At 40.9% G+C, this 18459-nt stretch overlaps 1 protein-coding gene and 1 long non-coding RNA gene across 4 annotated transcripts in view; both read right to left on the minus strand.

The window, feature by feature from the left end:
* LOC111972218 (uncharacterized) overlaps positions 1-4752 on the minus strand; it is a 14433-nt gene extending 9681 nt beyond the window's left edge. For all 3 annotated transcript variants that reach the window (XR_011480776.1, XR_011480777.1, XR_011480775.1), the window contains exons 1-2: positions 4344-4752; positions 3826-4043 (exon numbers count right to left, since the gene is read on the minus strand). This is a non-coding gene — a long non-coding RNA (uncharacterized lncRNA). The remainder of the gene's footprint in view (positions 1-3825; positions 4044-4343) is intronic.
* Positions 4753-9186: 4434 nt separating this feature from the next.
* LOC111972217 (replication factor C subunit 4-like) lies at positions 9187-17120 on the minus strand. Its single transcript, XM_023999142.2, is given in 12 exon segments — positions 9187-9532; positions 9646-9759; positions 10335-10415; positions 10541-10666; positions 10787-10907; positions 11083-11145; positions 11147-11224; positions 12863-12982; positions 13118-13197; positions 16203-16281; positions 16607-16725; positions 17013-17120. Coding segments are annotated over 11 exon segments (1071 nt in total). The 5' UTR covers positions 16720-16725; positions 17013-17120; the 3' UTR covers positions 9187-9436.
* Between the last annotated feature and the right edge of the window lie 1339 nt (positions 17121-18459).

An 18459-nucleotide genomic window follows, 5' to 3' on the forward strand; every position in this document is an offset into this window, starting at 1 on the left:
TACTCAACCTCTTCTTCCTCCAAACACGGCGAGTGGAGTTTAGACCAAAAAGCTCTATTTTTGTCTCATCAGACCACATGACCTTCTCCCATTCCTCCTCTGGATATCCAATGGTCATTGGCAAACTTCAGACGGGCTGGACATGCGCTGGCTTGAGCAGGGGGACCTTGCGTGCGCTGCAGGATTTCAATCCATGACAGCGTAGGGTGTTACTAATGGTTTTTCTTGAGACTGTGGTCCCAGCTCTCTTCAGGTCATTGACCAGGTCCTGCCGTGTAGTTCTGGGCTGATCCCTCACCTTCCTTATGATCATTGATGCCCACCGAGGTGAGATCTTGCATCGGAGCCCCAGACCGAGGTGATTGACCGTCATCTTGAACATCTTCCATTTTCTAATAATTGCGCCAACAGTGTTGCTTCTCACCAAGCTGCTTGCCTATTGTCCTGGAGCCCATCCCAGCCTTGTGCAGGTCTACATTTTATCCCTGATGTCCTTACACAGCTTCTCTGGTCTTGGCCATGTTGGAGAGATTGGAGTCTGTTTGATTTGAGTGTGTTGTACAGGTGTCTTTTATACAGGTAACAAGTTCAAACAGGTGCAGTTAATACAGGTAATGAGTGCGAGAAACAGGAGGGCTTCTAAAAGAAAAACTAACAGGTCTGTGAGAGCCGGAATTCTTACTGGTTGGTAGGTGATCAAATTGTATTATCAAATACAAATACTTATGTCACATAAATAATGCAATTTAATTACTTAAAAATCATACAATGTGATTTTCTGGATTTTTGTTTTAGATTCCGTCTCTCACAGTTGAAGTGTACCTATGATAAAAATTACAGACCTCTACATGCTTTGTAAGTAGGAAAACCTTCAAAATCGGCKGTGTATCAAATACTTGTTCTCCCCACTGTATATTTATTGCACATAAGGACAAGTTGACAAAATTAATAGGTCAACTGTTGTACTATGGGGGATAGTAGATTGACATAGGTTAGTGTTTTTGCTGTTCGTTAGGCCTACTCATCTTGTAGAAGATGTTCTTCAAACATCTTCAACATGCACCTCTGATATCGATAAGGACACACGCAGTTGCTTCCCCGATGTGTCTGTCTTTACTTGTAGAGACAGACAGGACCCAATCACGTGATGGACATTAAGGACCCAATCATGTGATGGACATTAAGAATAAGAACCTGCCCTCCAGGACACCTACACCACCCGATGTCACAGGAAGGCCAAAAAGATCATCAAGGACAACGACCACCCGAGCCACTGCCTGTTCACCCCGCTATCATCCAGAAGGCGAGGTCAGAACAGGTGCAAAGCTGGGACAAAGAAACAGAAGCTGTTTTTCAATCTCAAGGCCATCAGACTGTTAAACAGCCATCACTAACAGAGTGGCTGCTGCCAACATTAAGACTCAAATCTCTTGCCACTTTAATAAATTTAATAAATGGATTTAATAATGGTATCACTAGTCACTTTAAATAACGCCACTTTAATAATGTCTACATATCCTACATTACTCATCTCATATGTATATACTGTATTCTATACCATCTACTGCATCTGGCCTATGCCGCACGGCCATCGCTCATCCATATATTTATATGTACATATTCTTATTCATCCCTTTACATTTGTGTGTTTATGGTAGTCGTTGTGAATTTGTTAGATTACTTGTTAGATATTACTGCACTGTCGGAACTAGAAATGCAAGCATTTCACTACACTCACATTTACATCTGCTAACCATGTGTGTGACCAATAAAATTTGATTTGAGATATAGGAGTGAGCCAATGTGAGTGAGAGGCGCTTCCAGGTAGGAGAAAGGAATGAATTGTTATATTCAGCCCAAGGGCACAACAACCACTGGTCGCAAAAGTCAAAACATCCTATTTTATTCAGCTATGTTTAATTGCATTCTTAATACTATAAAATAACGCCATGGAATTCTAAGCAAATCTTGTCTGCTAAATGAACTTGTGTAGCCCCCAGCCAAATGGCATAGCCAGATCAGGGCCTAACATAAAGACAACTCAGAGTACATTATTCTGTTCTTCTGAAATAGACTACATTTTCTTCATATAATGTTTCTTTTGACCTGTCGAAAATAAATAATGGATTTATTGGGATTGTGTAGGCTATATTAAATGGATTTATTAGACTTTTTAAAATGTAGATGTTCCAACGGTCTTTATCAGTGGCTTATAGGCTGRGCGTGGCAGCCAGGAGATGCTTAATGTGTTTATGTTAATAAACAGTTAATTCCCGAGAAACCGGCAGTTATTTGGTTGACAATCACCAGTTGACAATTTCATGCCCMCCACATGTCATTCCTACATATCCTGAGTAGTTACCAATATCAGTGGGTTTTGTGATGAATGAGCCATCTGATTCAATGAATGATGGAGTGGGGGTTTGCCTTTTTGCCCAAAAATGTATTTAAAGTGGTCCAAAGCTTTTTACTATCATTCATCTTTGTATCATAGTATAATTTCTTATTTTTATACAGTTTAGTCACGATTTCTCAATTTGCACTACATTTGCCAATCAGCTGTGCAGCCAGAGTTATTTGACATTCCTTTGCCTCATCTGTCTCAACCATWACATTTTTCAATWCCTCATCAATCCACAGGGATTGGAATTTACAGTKATTTTCTTAATGGTTGCATGCTTATTAGTAACTGGAATAAGCAATTTCATAAATGTYTCAGGTACAGCATCTGGTTGCTCCTCATTARACACCATAGACCAGKAAATATTCTTTACACCATCAACACAGGAATCACTACAAAATGTATTGTATGACCTCTTATACACTATATTAGGCCCAGCCTTTGGAACTTTGGTTTTCCTAGATATGGCTACTATATTGTGATCACTACATCCAATGGATTTGGATACTGCTTTTAAGCAGGTTTCTGCAGCATTAGTAAAGATGTGATCAATACATTTGGATGATTTAATTCCTGTGCTGTTTAACTACCCTGGTAGSTTGACTGATAACRTGAACCAGGTTGCAGSCACWGGTTACAGTTTGAAGCTTTTTCTTGAGTGGACAGCTTGATGAAAGCCAGTCAATATCTAGATCACCCAGAAAATATACCCCTCTGTTGATATCGCATACATTACCAAGAATTTCATATTATCCAGATACTGACTGTTAGCACTTGGTGGTCGATAGCAGCTTCCCACAAGAACGGGCTTTAGGTGAGGCAGGTCAACCTGTAGCCATATTACTTCACAAGCATGTCGCTACACCCACAATAACATCTGCTAAATATGTGTATGTGACCAATAACATCTGATTTAATTTGACAGTATTTAACATGAGATCCTCTAAGCTTTACAGGAATGTGGCTCTGAATATAGACCCCAACACTGCCCCCTTTGGAATTTCTGTATTTTCTGTAGATGTTATAACCATGTATTGCTACCACTATCATTAAAAGGTATTATCGAAGTGACTTTCAGAGATAGTGAGAATATGAATGTTATCTGTTACTAGCAAGTTATTGAATTCATGAACCTTGTTTCTAAGGCTACATATGTTCATGTGGGCAAATTTTTAGCACTTTTCTGGGATACTTTTTTTATTGCTATTGATAGTTTTTTTATTGCTTTACTGGGAAGCTTATCAGAAGTAGACATGACAATGTTGTTAATGTTTCAGCTGCACACAGGGGACTTCCTACTAAGGCGCACTGCCTCAGTGCTAACAGTGTAACTCTGGTTCATATACATATGATTACTGCATACAATAGCTGTAGGATCGAGAGAGGCATTCAGGGGAGTTAGAGGGACAAATTAGCTTACTTACATTGTGACTGCCAACGCCCTTGTGATAATGTACATTTGCTGCAGAATTACGTCAACTCAGCGACACAATGGTAGGGATTATCTGAGCTGGGTTTGGGCCATTGATAAGTCAGTCTAAACGAAGCCTTGAAATGAATAGAGTCCAGGATCCAAGATGTTTTGGATGGACTCTGTCATTCCTGTAGAGCATCGTCTGTTTCCAGAAGGTGTCAAAGTGATCTATAAAAGTTCATCCAAAAGAGCAAATCTTTTAGCCAAGTGTGTAATGCCAGTAGCCTGCTGAATCTTTCACAACTGCGGCCCAACGTTATTACCGGACCTGAAATAAATGTGCCGCTTTTTGGAAGAGCTAAAATCAGATATTTAAAATGTTCAGCAGTTCTGAGCTAGCCCTCCTAATGTCATTTGACCCCACATGGACTACGACAGCTGCAGCTCCTGAAGCAGCCTCGTAATGTCCTGTGCTCGTGCTCCAGGATAGCACAGGGTTTTTGCCCTGAGAACCAAGATGTTATTTACCATAGAGCTGCCAATGACGACATCTGGTGCAATGGCTGAGGAGGTCCGGCCGTTCTTTCGCCTCGAGTGGGTTTGCAAACCCCCCCGAGGACCAAAGGGCGGTGGGGCTCGATGGATCCGAGCCAGCTGCAGTATCCATCGTGGATGATGAATGTGCCGGAGTCTCAGACAACCTCACAGTCGGAGCTCTGAGGATCTGAATRRGAGGTAGAAGCCACCGGAGAGGGAGACAGAATAGACAGCAGGTGGGGGCGGGAGGTCCTGTATAAACAAAGTCACTTCCTTGACAAATTCCTTCACAACGGCTCTGCAAAAGATGTTTATAACTAACCCAACATAGTAAATCTGTGTCGTTTACAGTGGGAGCAAATTAAGCATAGTAGGCAGAACAAGCAAGGAGGTGGGAAAAGCCAAGTACGAGCTAGCGAGATCCTATTGGCGCGTTGTAGCACGTATTTGCATATTTCCGTTAGGGAACGCCACCTTCGTGAAGTGCGCGTGTGAACAAACTCAATTCGACCTTGCACTTCTTCTAAACCCCCCAAAAAAGGGTATAGTGAAAAATATAAATGCAACATGAGCTGAAATGAAAGATCCCAGAAATGTTCCATATGCACAAGAAGCTTATTTCTCTCAAATTCTGGGCACAAATGTATTTACTTCCCTGTCAGTCAGAATTTCTCCTTTGCCAAGATAATCCACCACCTGACAGGTGTGGCATATCAAGAAGCTGTAATGTATGGCGTTGTGTGGGCGAGCAGTTTGCGAATGTCAACGTTGTGGTGTTATGGTATGGGCAGGCATAAACTTTGGAAAACAAACACAATTGCATTTTATCGACGGCAATTTGAATGCACAGAGATACTGTGATGAGATCCTGAGGCCCATTGTCGTACCATTCATTCGTAGTCTTCACCTCATGTTTCAGCATGATAATGGATGGCCCCATGTCGCAAGGATCTGTACACAATTCCTGGAAGCTGAAAATGTTGGCCTGCATACTCACCAGACATGTTACCTATTGAGTATGTTTGGAATGCTCTGGATCGTCGTGCACGACAGCGTTCCAGTTCCCGCCAATATCCAGCAACTTCGCACAGCCATTTAAGAGGAGTGAGACAAAATTCCACAGGCCACAATCAACAGCCTGATTAACTCTATGCAAAGGAGATGTGTCACGCTGCATGAGGCAAATGGTGGTCACCCGAGATACTGACTGGTTTTCTGATCCATGTCCCTACTTTTTTTTAAAGGTACAGTATCTGTGACCAGCAGATGCATATCTGTATTCCCAGTCACATGAAATCCATAGATTAGGGCCTAATTTATTTCAATTGACTAATTTTCTGTAACTCAACTCAAAATAACTCAAAATTGTTGCATGTTGCATTTATATTTTTGTTCAGTACATATATCATATTTTCTTTAAAAAAATATCTGATATATATATATATTTTAAGATTCTGATTTTTCAGAGGGTGATGCAGCACCCATACTTCATGCAGCTATGGCTGAATATCAACTGTTAGGTGGCAAGAGCACACAACTCCTCAGACAGCTGATTGCTGTGCAGAAAGAAATGTGTTTCGTATAAGCATAGTCACTGCACAACATTCCTAAATGCATTCTCAGTCAAATGCAACAGTTTTGAAGACAATTATTGAAAAGAGCAGTGATTTATTTCTCCACAACAATTCATAAATTTTTGCACAAGAGGGCAGCGTTTTACAATATCAAGTGTCTGGCATGAGAATTTGAAAAAAGTAACCACGTGAAGCGCTTCAGCCATTCGAAGGCATAAGCGGTAGGCCTATACTCAATTCATTATAAAAATCACACAATTACACTGTACTGATAAACACTGTATAAATCACATGATTTTATTAGTGCCACTGGGAGTTTTTTTTAGGACATTAAACAAGCAACAAAATCATATTTAGAGTCTGATCTAGCTAAAGATAAAGCCCATTGTGGTAAACAATGCAAAGGAGTAACCCCATGCTTCAGCCATGTAGCCAAAATGCTGCATCAGACACACCTGCCTGATAATATAGACCATGTACCTAAAGATAATGCTTTTCATCAATATGTTATTGGGATGATTTCTTGAGGGGAATATTACATATTAAACGGTTTAATATAGGCTCAATGTCATCATTGAGAGGGGGGGAGGGGGGGGGGGTTGTTTTGTTTTCCAAACAATCAGTGTAAATATCCGATTTTATGGTTGGCTATATAAAAAGGTACTTGCCCAAACTGAAAATGAAACATTAAATCACCCACAATTGAAATTCTGAATGCATAATTCACTTTCCTGTGATTTTGGCCGTACCAGTAATTTTGTCATTTGGGCCTGTAGTTTTCACTTGGTACTAACCCAGTGTGTGTGTCACTGGCAAGTTTATGTGAATTTAAAACCCTGGACTGGTACCCAAGCTAACTGCCTACCATAGAGCGGTGACTTGAGTATCTGGTCAATATAATGGATAATCTGTGGTCACACACAATAACTGAAATGCATATAAACAGTGTATAAACTGAGCAGCATATTAAATCTGGTAGCAAGCAACAGTTGTGATGTGTGTGTAGCATGAATGTATATATGTGTGTATGTCTGTGCAGGTGTGTGTCTGTGTGCATGTGTGCTAAAGTGCAGAGAATCAGAGCAGGTGGTCAGTCCAGTTCAAATGTTCAGCAGTCTGATGGCTTGTAGATAGAAACTCTCTCACATGCGATATCTCAATTGGCTCAAGGGAGGGGGTGGGCAAGCTGCATCATTCGTGGGGGACAATATGTTTACTGTTGCCTTGGACATTTAAGATTAAAAGCATTATTTTAAAGAAATTATAAAATAGTTCGACAACGCTGTTTGTATCAATCCCAACTGTTAACTTATATTTTCCAGTGATTAAGACATTGTATGTCTTATAATATGGTGGGGTATGCAAAATAGGTAAACTTTGAGCACCTTTATCCCTTGAATGTTTTGGCATTCAGGTCCAACAAGTCACTTTCTGAGCACTTCTACAATAGGCAAATATGTATGGAAGTTTTTGTCCAAATCAAAAGGGGTGCTTTCAAAAAGTGATTGAATTCAAATGGAGTTACCCATCATAATTCACAAGATAGGATGTTAAAGTGACATACTGTACAATGATTAATCCTGTGAAAGTTGATGCTCCAGTTGGCCCCTGCACGGGACGTGTTGAACCTGTCACAATGCTGCTGGGAGAGGACATTGGGGAGTTTTTGGGCATCAGGTTGTGCATCACCTTCTGTGCAATGACACAAATTAAATAATAATTTATTAATCATGACAGGTAAATGGAGAACCAGTGTTCCAGTGCCCTTTCAAACACATTTTTTCTCCTTTTGGTACGGTCATCATTGCACCACCTAAAAGTTAGCAGAGACGCACCTTCCTTATCATAACATCTCAGAAAGATTCCCTATCATGGATAAACGGAAATCGAACGTCATTTCAGACATAAAATGTAGCTATATCCTCAACAAAATGAAGAGGCGTCTACATACAGTGCAGTCAGAAATTGACATATCACGTGTCTGTATCAAGAGAATGAATGCAGTATTTCAAAGGCAGAATCAAATAGGTGATTAAATAAAAAGTGGGAATTCAAATATTTAACTGATATCTATATATATATATATATATATATATTCTAGTTTCAGCCACCACCAAGCTCCCTCAAGACCACCACCCTCACAACTACTCACCTGCAGATCCTGTCAGACTGGCGGGAGAGGGTTGTGATGAAGTTCCAGCCTCAAGACTGGCTCGACACATTCCACCAACTCTGTGACAAGCTCAGACCAGAAGTAAAAGAGCCTACCTGGATAAACGTGTGGCAATAGTTATGGTTTGCCACCAACTTTGACTCTATCCGTGACCTACCTGGCACGAACAGCCCCACAGTAATCACATTTATACAATATTGTTGTGACAGTACTGAAGCCACTCATTCATCAGCCAAGTGACCAGGAGCTGGAGGAAACTGCTGCCATATTCAACACAGTGGGGTTTCCCTCATTGTGCGGGTGTCATTAATTCCCTTCACATTTCTGTGAAATATCAATGCCAAACAGCAACGGACAACCCTCCACGTTGGTGCAGTATGAATGGACATGGTCCATTCTGGGACTTTCGTGTAGGCTTTAAGGCAGCACTGGTGATGCAACCATGCTGCAGGGCTCTGAACTATGGATTTGGTGAGAAGGGTGGTTGTCACCACGGACACCTCACAAACTCATGGGACAACCTCTCGGCTATGCGCTGTTGGGTGATGCAGCCTTCCCTTTACGGAGCTGGATGCTCAAACGTTATCCAGAGTCACTTCAACGAACACCTCAGCAACATTCAATGCTCATCTGAGCACAAACACCTATTGAGGCTACCTTTTTGTGCCTGAAAGCCTGCTGGTAGTGCTTGAAGCGCAACAACTGCCAAGCTGCCCTGATCACTGTGCTGGCCCAGGCATGCCGCAGTCATCCTACGCAATATTTGTGAGATGAATAGTGATCCCTGTATGGAGAAGTGGCTCAAAGAGACGAGGCAAGGCCTTTCTCAACCTTGCGATGTTGCTGCTGCATGTCTGGATGACTCAAAAATGTGACTACCTCCATCAGCTACTGTACCAGAATCGAAGAAACAGGGCAGTACACATACACCAGACCTGGCAGACACTCGCCGTGCTGAAGCAGTCAACGTGTGAACTACACTAAACTGACAATGTTGATCTGTTACATCTGTAATCATACTTTTAAAATGCATTGATGTGAGATTATGATGCATATTATGGACAGTATGTACATGTCTGCAAAGAAGCATCCATATCTTTTTTTATTTATAAAATATGGTTACATGTGTTTTTTTTCCTAACTGACTCAAAACCCAGATGTGAAATCACAGTACTTTTTAATGAAACTGACCCCTGAAGTATGACAGCATTGATTAATAAATACAGTATTTAAAGGAAAACATTTAGATTAATGAGTAAAAACATGTACCAAAAAAAGCAGTTGGTTAGGATGTAAACATAGAGGAATGGTTCATAAAGAGAGGCGAGGTTGTAGAGTCAGTTACTCTGGGTGGCTTGCTGCAAGATCACAGAACACAGACTCAGCATCTGCAGGTACTCATCTGCACCATCCACTAGACACTTATCAACCACCTGGAAGTGGAAGAAAAATCAATAAGTTACTACTACTGTAGGCATCGTAATCACAACATTATTGAAAGAATAATATTACCACAATGCAAGTTATGCCCTTTTGAAACACCTACTGCCATCTTTTCCGTGATGGCAGACTTCTGCTTGTCATTCAGCTCTTCCTCTATGATGGCTTCGTGTAGCTGGTTGATGATCTGTGTGGCGGCATAGCCTTCATCTACCATGTTCTGTAAGAGGCAGAATGGCCTGGTGAATAGTCTGGTAGAGAGCAGTATACGAAACATTAAGAACACCTTCCTAATATTGTGTTGCACCACCCCCCTTTGCCCTCAGAACAGCTTCAATTCGTTGAGACATGGACTCTACAAGGTGTTGAAAGCATTCTACAGTGATGCTGTCCCATGTTGTTTCCAATGCTTCCCACAGTTGTGTCAAGTTAGCTGGATGTCCTTTGGCTGGTGGAACATTCTTGATTACACGCGGGAAACTGTTGAGCGTGAAAACCCCAGCAGCTTTGCAGTTCTTAACACAAACCGGTGCACCTGGCACCTACTACCATACCCTGTTCAAAGGCACTTAAATATTAGTCTTTCCCATTCACAATCCATGTCTCAATTGTCTCAAGGCTTAAAAATCATTCTTTAACCTGTCCTCCTCACCTTCATCTACACTGATTGAAGTGGATTTAACAAGTGACATCAATAAGGGATATTAGCTTTACCCTGGTCAGTCTGTCATGGAAAGGAGTTCTTCATGTTCTTCCATATGTATTGAAGGAGCAATAGAAAACCAATGTACATACCCAAACAGCAATCTCTAGTTTTTCAAATGTGCCCTTGTAACAGATTTTAAGCAAATTGTCGATCGTCTTGGGGGGAACAACCTTAAAAAGATGAACGTGAGCATGGTCAGCAAACATTTGATACCTCTCCTTTGACAGGATTGCACACAGTGCATAAAACAGGTAACTATTACTGATGTTGAGTGTAATACGGTTAAAGCACTCACCCCTGCTATCTCTATGACCGCGCTCTCCGTGATCTCATTATCTGTGTTCAGCCGTGCAGCACTTTGAAGAAAGGTTATGGCTTTTCTCAGATCCCCCTCTGAAACCTTCACCAACGCTGCAATTCCCTGCAGGAAAACAGAATTTAAGGATYATGGAAGATGATTAATTTGAGTAAAAAGGTGTGTACAGAGCATTTCTTTGGAAAAATATTATTTCAAAGACAGTTGCCAGTTTGCAGTCCTCACCTCCTTCGAGTACTTGAGATTCTCCTTGTAACAGATTTCTAGCAGGCGCTCTTCTTGGACCTGATTGGCCAGAGGTTTGAAGCGGAATTTAGAGCATCTGGATGTCAAGGGCTCAATAATCCTGAAAATCAAATCACATTCAAGTTGAGTTAGCTTAGCAACAGATTTAACATTTATTACAGCATGTTGTAAAGTGTCTTAAAGAGTTTGTATTGTTATGTAATGGACTCCCAAACCAACCCCCAATATTAATGTCGTATTCTAGTGTGCCTCTTGGAGTCTGAAACCCAATTGACCTGCTGACATAGTTGCAGATGAGACAGAAGCGGGTGGTCCGGGACTCCTTCTCCATGGTGCGTCAGAGCAGCCTGAGCAGCGTTGGTCATTGAGTCAGCCTCATCCAGGATGATGATCTTAAAGGGTGGGCATGGTTTCCCACTGTCAGAGGTAAGGAAGGGAAAGAAACTTTAATATCATCATTTAACATGAACAAGATGCTGACAGTTATATGGGGTAAGGAAAGGGCATGCATTATATGATCTGATCTGTTGTGTAGATTGAGCTTGCGATGTGTGTGTGTAATGAAGGGTAACCCTTTACACTTGTGGAAATTGGCCTATATGGATAGGGCTAAATTGAAATGTTTCTTACAGAAGAAATATATGCATTATAAATGGTAGCGATTGTAAGGGAACAGTTTAGAGATTATGGCAAAATTATTAGACCAAAGGTGAGGACAACAGTTCACCTGACAAGACTGAATCCAAACATTACACTGTTGATTTCATGCCTTTTACATGTATTTTTAGTTGATAATGAAATCCCAAAATTCTTAAGGCGATTTTTATTTTGCCCCCCAATTTGAGCAAAATAAATATTTACCTTTTTTATTTGTTGAAAATAAAACTGTAAAAAGACCAGCAAATCAGCTCCAAGTGATTTTTATATTTATAAAAACTGTTCCAAAGTATTACCACGCATAATATAAAGATATACTGTATGTAAATGTATATACATGTACGCAAGGTTTGAAGTGATTATGTTTTAGTCATCTGTTTGGGCTTCTTGCGGTGAATTTGCAATCTATAAATTATTTCTAATTATGTTCCCGCCCCCTGACAATCGCCCCTTGTAACTGTACATCAAACAGTGATCATAAAAGTTGACACTGTATATGACATGAGTGTTATGATTTGGAATGTGTCAAGTGCACATTTGGTATTTCGTTTGCTTGTTTGACATCAAAGAGATATTTATTATAATCCTCAACGTCTCATCTTTCAAAATACATAGTCCTCTTAAATTTACAGCATTTCCCACACTCAAACAAAACATTTTTTTGTAAAAGTTGGCAAATTAGCAGGAGGGATGTGGGCAAGTTCTTGTCGTGCGAGGTGCTCAAGTTCAGAACGGCTGTCCGTCAAAACCCATACAGAGCTGTGAAGCACAGAGCCAGAGCTCTGACGTCATGTATAGCATGTTACTGTTGATGGATTCTGTCAAAATGTAACATGTTTTATGTTAAACTACAGTTTGTTTGTATCCTGTGTAGTGAATGATTACTGTGAGTATTAATGGAGTTTAGGCCATGAAACTGTGTGTACGCTAATTTAGAAATGTTGACCTAATCAGATAAGAGGCAATTGCCCAGGATCAGAGAGCAGGGTCAGGCCCAGAACAGAAGATGGATGGGGATTCTGACATCTAGCTAAACAAAGAGCGGACCATGGACATTCCACAGGAGAGCCAGAGGGAAACTCATTGGGGTCATAAAATGTATAGCTGGGGGAGGTGACACCTACAAGAAGGGGGTGACCAAAAGGAGGGAAGAGTATAAGATGTGTTGTGAACTTTCTAAATGTATGCACTCAGCTGACTGTATCATTGGTATTAAACACTTGAAACTTCAAGCTTTTAGTCTCAATTCCTTATTGCAGAGGTTGCAATAGTATTTTTCTTTTTAACACTGTACAGCGACTGCGTTTCAATTTAGGCTGTTTATCAGTGCCCAAATATGACATTTTTAACCCGTATACAGGTACGAGAGTGTTCAGGGTTAAGGAAACTTGTACTTGCTCAGTGCGGTGTCCTGCTACAGTCAGCTGGGCAAATCTCTTGACTTTCTCTCTGACCACCTGAATCCCTCTCTCATCAGAGGCGTTCAGCTCCAGGACTCTCTGTCGGTACAGCTCTGGCCTGTGGAGAGGAACAGACAGGGAAAACTGACTGTGGTGTATACAAGCACTGTACAGCTAAAACCCACAAACGCAGTGTCTGCATAAATTGGGAGTTGGCATGCAGTAATCTGTAAAGCCGGTGAGTCACTCTCACCCATAAAGTTCCCTGGCTGCAGCCAGGATGGTGGACGTCTTTCCTGTTCCAGGTGGTCCATAGAACAGCAGATTGGGGAGCTGCAACGGAGATTATATAATTTTGGGGGGAGTTTTTACCATTGTAGGATGGTCAAAATTAGTGCGACTAAATCAATGGAGGCCAGATAAATGTTTGTCATAAAACCAGGAAAATAGCATTGTGTCAGCTAGGCTGGATGCTGTTGTGAGAATTAAGGCTACCTGACAGGCTTAGCATTGAACTCATCTTCTCAAATCCAGAAAACATGAAACAATAGAGGTAAGATAGTAAAGTGGTAARAGTTCAAACCCACGGTTCGGTACATTTTGCGGTTTTGGGGGTCGTGGTTCGGTTCAGCAGGAAAATGAAATGCCAACAGTTACTGTAGTTCATTTTTGTTTTGGCAAAAGATGTAACACTAACTCAGGAATATATCATGAGCCATAATGTAGGGCCTTATTAAATTATACAAATATGTCTTTTTTTGCCTAATTCCATTTTTCCAGGTTTCAGATTTTTCCCTGTTTGTCAGGGTTTCACACTCAGAAATGACACAAAATGTCAGTTTCTATGTTCACAATGCTTAAACCACATCAGGAGACCATTTGAGGTCTGGGAAAAATATAAGAAATTTACATTTTTGGGTGTAGATATACCATTAAATTTAGGTGAACACCAGCATGAGCCTTGCTTGGTTAGCAGTGTTTCTGTAGCCCACGTGACCGCAAATCATCACTGGAGTGAGGAAGGCAAATAATCATGATATCATTCTGTCATGTATGCATAGGCTACTTTGTAGTTAACATTTAATTGAGAAGGTTTTTGGGAAAGCCTTTCCATCTACCAGAAGACTGTTGTTATTAACATAATCGCTAAGGGCTACACCGTGGCAGACAAAACGCACACACACAGACAGGGGCATTCCCGCACCGTTGCCTCTTCAAAAAGTTGAAGGAAAATAAGAATTACTTATCCATTTTGTTCATGTGTTATCATCATCGTCAAATTAATTAATGTTCCAATAAATTCAATACATTTAGTTGCTTTCCTACTAAGTTAAATACATTTTTGCTTCTACTGGGAAGCCAAAATGGTCCCAAAGTGGAGATTTAAATGATGAGGAACCTCCAATTCTTGTTTATCGACCCCACCACTCACAATCGTAGAGAACTAGTTTCCGGCTGCGCCTCCCAAAAGGAAAGTATGAAATGAAGCAATTGAGATTATAATTACAACGTGCACATAGGCTCGAGATGTTTTAACGGAAAAGTATACAATGTTTTTTAAGCTCAGCTTTACAGTACTAAAAAGAGGTATACACTGCAGTTTAGATGTTTTATCTATTTATTCATCCATTCGGGTTCACAGTGCGGACCGAACAGAGGTCCCCAAATAGAATGGTTCGTTACTAATATGTGTACCGTTACACTCCTATAAGATATATATCGATTTGGGACATGATATGTAGTATTTTCATATTTTAGTATACGCAGTTCATATTAATACGAAGTTCCTGTTTTTTCTCCAATACTACTCACAAAAAACATCTGTGAAATGTCAGAGCACTGAGTGCACCCCAAGCTTTTAATTTTCAAAGCCTTTTACATTTAATTCAGCTCATGTCATGCTAATTTTGCCATTTGTGAAACAACTAGAAGACAACGACCACAAAATGTAAAATCATCAAAAGTTTTAGTGATTAAGCTGAAATGCTCTGTCAACAAAGCTCAACGCTTATTATCGGATGTACAGTTGAAGTCGGAAGTTGGGGCGGCAGGTAGCCTAGTGGTTAGAGCATTGGACTAGTAACCAGAAGATTGCAAGATCGAAATCTTTTCTGTCTCCTAGAGATGAACATACTTGGTGCGAAAAGTGCAAATCAATCCCAGAACAACAGCAAAGGACCTTGTGAAGATGCTGGAGGAAACAGGTACAAAAGTATCTATATCCACAGTAAAACGAGTCCTATATTGACATAACCTGAAAGGCCGCTCAGCAAAGAAGAAGCCACTGCTCCAAAACTGCCATAAAAAAAGCCATACTACTGTTTGCAACTGCACATGGGGATAAAGATCGTACTTTTTGGAGAAATGTCCTCTGGTCTGATGAAACAGAAATAGAACTGTTTGGCCATAATGACCATCGTTATGTTTGGAGGAAAAATGGGGAGGCTTGCAAGCCGAAGAACACCATCCCAACCATGAAGCATGGAGGTGGCAGCATCYTGTTGTGGGGGTGCTTTGCTGCAGGAGGGACTGGTGCATTTCACAAAATAGATGGCATCATGAGGATGGAAAAGTACGTGGATATATTGAGGCAACATCTCAAGACATCAGTCAGGAAGTTAAAGCTTGGTCGCAAATAGGTCTTCCAAATGGACAATGACCCCAAGCATACTTCCAAAGTTGTGGCAAAATGGCTTAAGGACAACAATGTCAAGGTATTGGAGAGGACATCACAAAGCCCTGACCTCAACCCAATAGAACATTTGGGGGCAGAACTGAAAAAGCTTGTGCGAGCAAGAAGACCTACAAACCTGACTCAGTTACACCAGCTCTGTCAGGAGGAATGGGCCAAAATTCACCCAACTTATTGTGGGAAGCTTGTGGAAGGCTACCTGAAATGTTTGACCCAAGTTAAACAATTTAAAGGCAATGCTACCAAATACTAATTATGTGTATGTAAACTTCTGACCGACTGGGAATGTGATGAAATAAATAAAAGCTGAAATAAATGTCAGATTAAATGTCATGAATTGTGAAAAACTCAGTTTAAATGCATTTGGCTAAGGTGCATGTAAACTTCCGACTTCAACTGTATAAGGTTACATCCAACATTTTGGATATAATGGTAATGATGTGTTAGAGAAAGACCCCACTGAACATGAAGAGTCATATTTGTCTTCGTAAAATGTATTTTATAACATAAGGTAGTGAAATGTCATCACCAAAGTGCGTTTTCATCCACTCTGGCCATATGTAATATTCAAACAGAACCCCCAGCAGACAGTATTTACCCTAGACATATGAGTAGTCACTCTCATGGATCTGAAGAGGGTACTTACATCAGCGCCCTCTATAGTCTTCTTCAGCACAGCAACCACCTCCTCTTGAAACGCCACCTCTTCCATACATTTTGGTCTACTGTAAACAGTCAAACAATGGATTTCAGTGTGCAGTTGATCATATTAACGCAGGGTTTTCTTTCTGACTAAACATAGCAAGCTAACGTTACTTATCATCAAGATATTTCCCTGCCGCTGCATTCATTATTATTATTATTATTATTATTTGTTCACCTTTATTTAACCAGGTAATGTTAGGCCAGATGAGAACAAGTTCTTATTTACAACTGCGACCTGGCAGTTTAAGGGAAGAATAGCAACTGTTCATTGTGTGTCTGGATTTTCATTTTATGAAGGAAGATTCACAAGGGCTTACATTACAGCCGCGGAGAAATTGAACTTACTATTTCTCAACCCAGGGGACAGACTTCTGCTTCTTCTCTCCACTGGTCCCGGCACCTTTCTCTTTCAGAGGTCTGGTGCCTTGAGTAGATGTTCCTTTCAAAAACGCCTGCATGGCTCTCTAAATAAGATTTAGAAAACAGACCACTGCCCATTAGTCACTGAGCAATACTTGCGTGTCAAAGAGGGCGACGTTCTCTTTCTTTGACAAGCAAGCAAGCTAGCTACCTAGCTGGCTAAACAATAACAACCACCACTTAGCGAGATCCCTACTGTAACGAGATCCCAGAACAGTTAACAAGTAAGTTAGCTACTGATTATCAGTTGCTATAAAGCTTTGGTAATAAGAATGAACTTACACAAAGTACCTCGACAAAATACTTTACCACGTTATAAAGAAATAGTTACCTGTAGCTAGATAAAATGCGTTAACATTCGAACTGTGTTAGTTGTTGACATGTGTGGTAGATTTCCCGCCCTGATGAAGATGCGACGCCCTTTTCCGTCTACGACGTCAATCTTTTCCCTCCAATCAGAGAGTTATTCTTCTTCTCTGGTATAATTATAATGGCGTTCGCTACCTACTGTGCGGGTAGATAATAAACAGCCACAAAAAGTAAATAACGCGTGGTAAAAATATTCATACAAACTATCAGAAATAATGCTAAACTAATCAACTTGTTTTTCTGTTAAAATTAAAAATCAGGTCCTTACACAGACTCAGATGGATCCTGTGAGGGCGGGACATTTTCTGGTGACAGTAGTCCGTGCAGTGCTTCTGCCATGAAGTCTTGGAGCCCCAAAAACGTTTTGTCTACAATTCTGTCCAGCTTCTTGGACTCTTGTGCAGTACAATTAATAACTGTGGCTATAAACGCTACAAAATCCACCTTCTTCACAATGAGTGTATCCAGATCACTTCTTCAGTATGTGGCCTCTTGCCCCTTCACTGCCTCCACATAGGAGATCTGCTGTACAGCCCTGATCTTTGACACCTCGACCTCTTGCACACAAATGGGGGACTCAAGGAAGTCCGGAGTATGATCTGCTCCACAGTTGCAACATTTTCCATTCACCGATTCTTTAATAACATATTTCGCCCGTCTGCAAACATTTGACAAGTGGCCATATCTTTTACAATCCCCACAGCAAATGCTCTCAATGCACACCTCACATATCCAAGCTTCCTCTAGCTCTCGAAAACTCTAGGCAGCATTCTGCCTTGCAGTCCTTCTCCCTATAGTTCTCAGCCATTAGCTTCCCCCACGATTGCCTAATGTGAAGTAGGATACAATCCCAACACTGTTTTAACATTTAGAAATGTCAATAATCATCACTCGTGATACGGCTTTTGAAACATATGGCTCTTAACTTTTATCAACGAGAAAAAATCCTTCAAATAAAAAAGATACACTTACTCTAGCAGTTTTGCACAGGCTGCAGAGCCATACAGCTGTGGATGCCTCCGTCTGATGAAACTACACTTCCGCTACACTTATTATGCTCATACACAGGTGTTTCGGAGCATACTAAATAGCTAATTAGCACAGGTGGTTGCCTCTTGTATTCTGTCTGTTTTCTGTAAACAAGCACTGTAACCCTAACAAGGTGTGCATGTCATGTTTTGTCATTGATCATCATGTCTTGTCCCTGTGCTTCCCTCTGCTGGTCTTATTAGGTTCTTTCCCTCTTTCTATCCCTCTCTCTCCCCCTCCCTCTCTCCCTCTCTCGCTCTCTCTCTCTATCGTTCCGTTCCTGCTCCCAGCTGTTTCTCATTCTCCTAACCACCTCATTTACTCTTTCACACCTGTCCCCTATTTTGCCCTCTGATTAGAGTCCCTATTTCTCCCTCTGT

Source organism: Salvelinus sp. IW2-2015, linkage group LG13 (genome assembly GCF_002910315.2).
Source record: "Salvelinus sp. IW2-2015 linkage group LG13, ASM291031v2, whole genome shotgun sequence".
Classification (NCBI taxonomy): Eukaryota; Metazoa; Chordata; class Actinopteri; order Salmoniformes; family Salmonidae; genus Salvelinus; species Salvelinus sp. IW2-2015.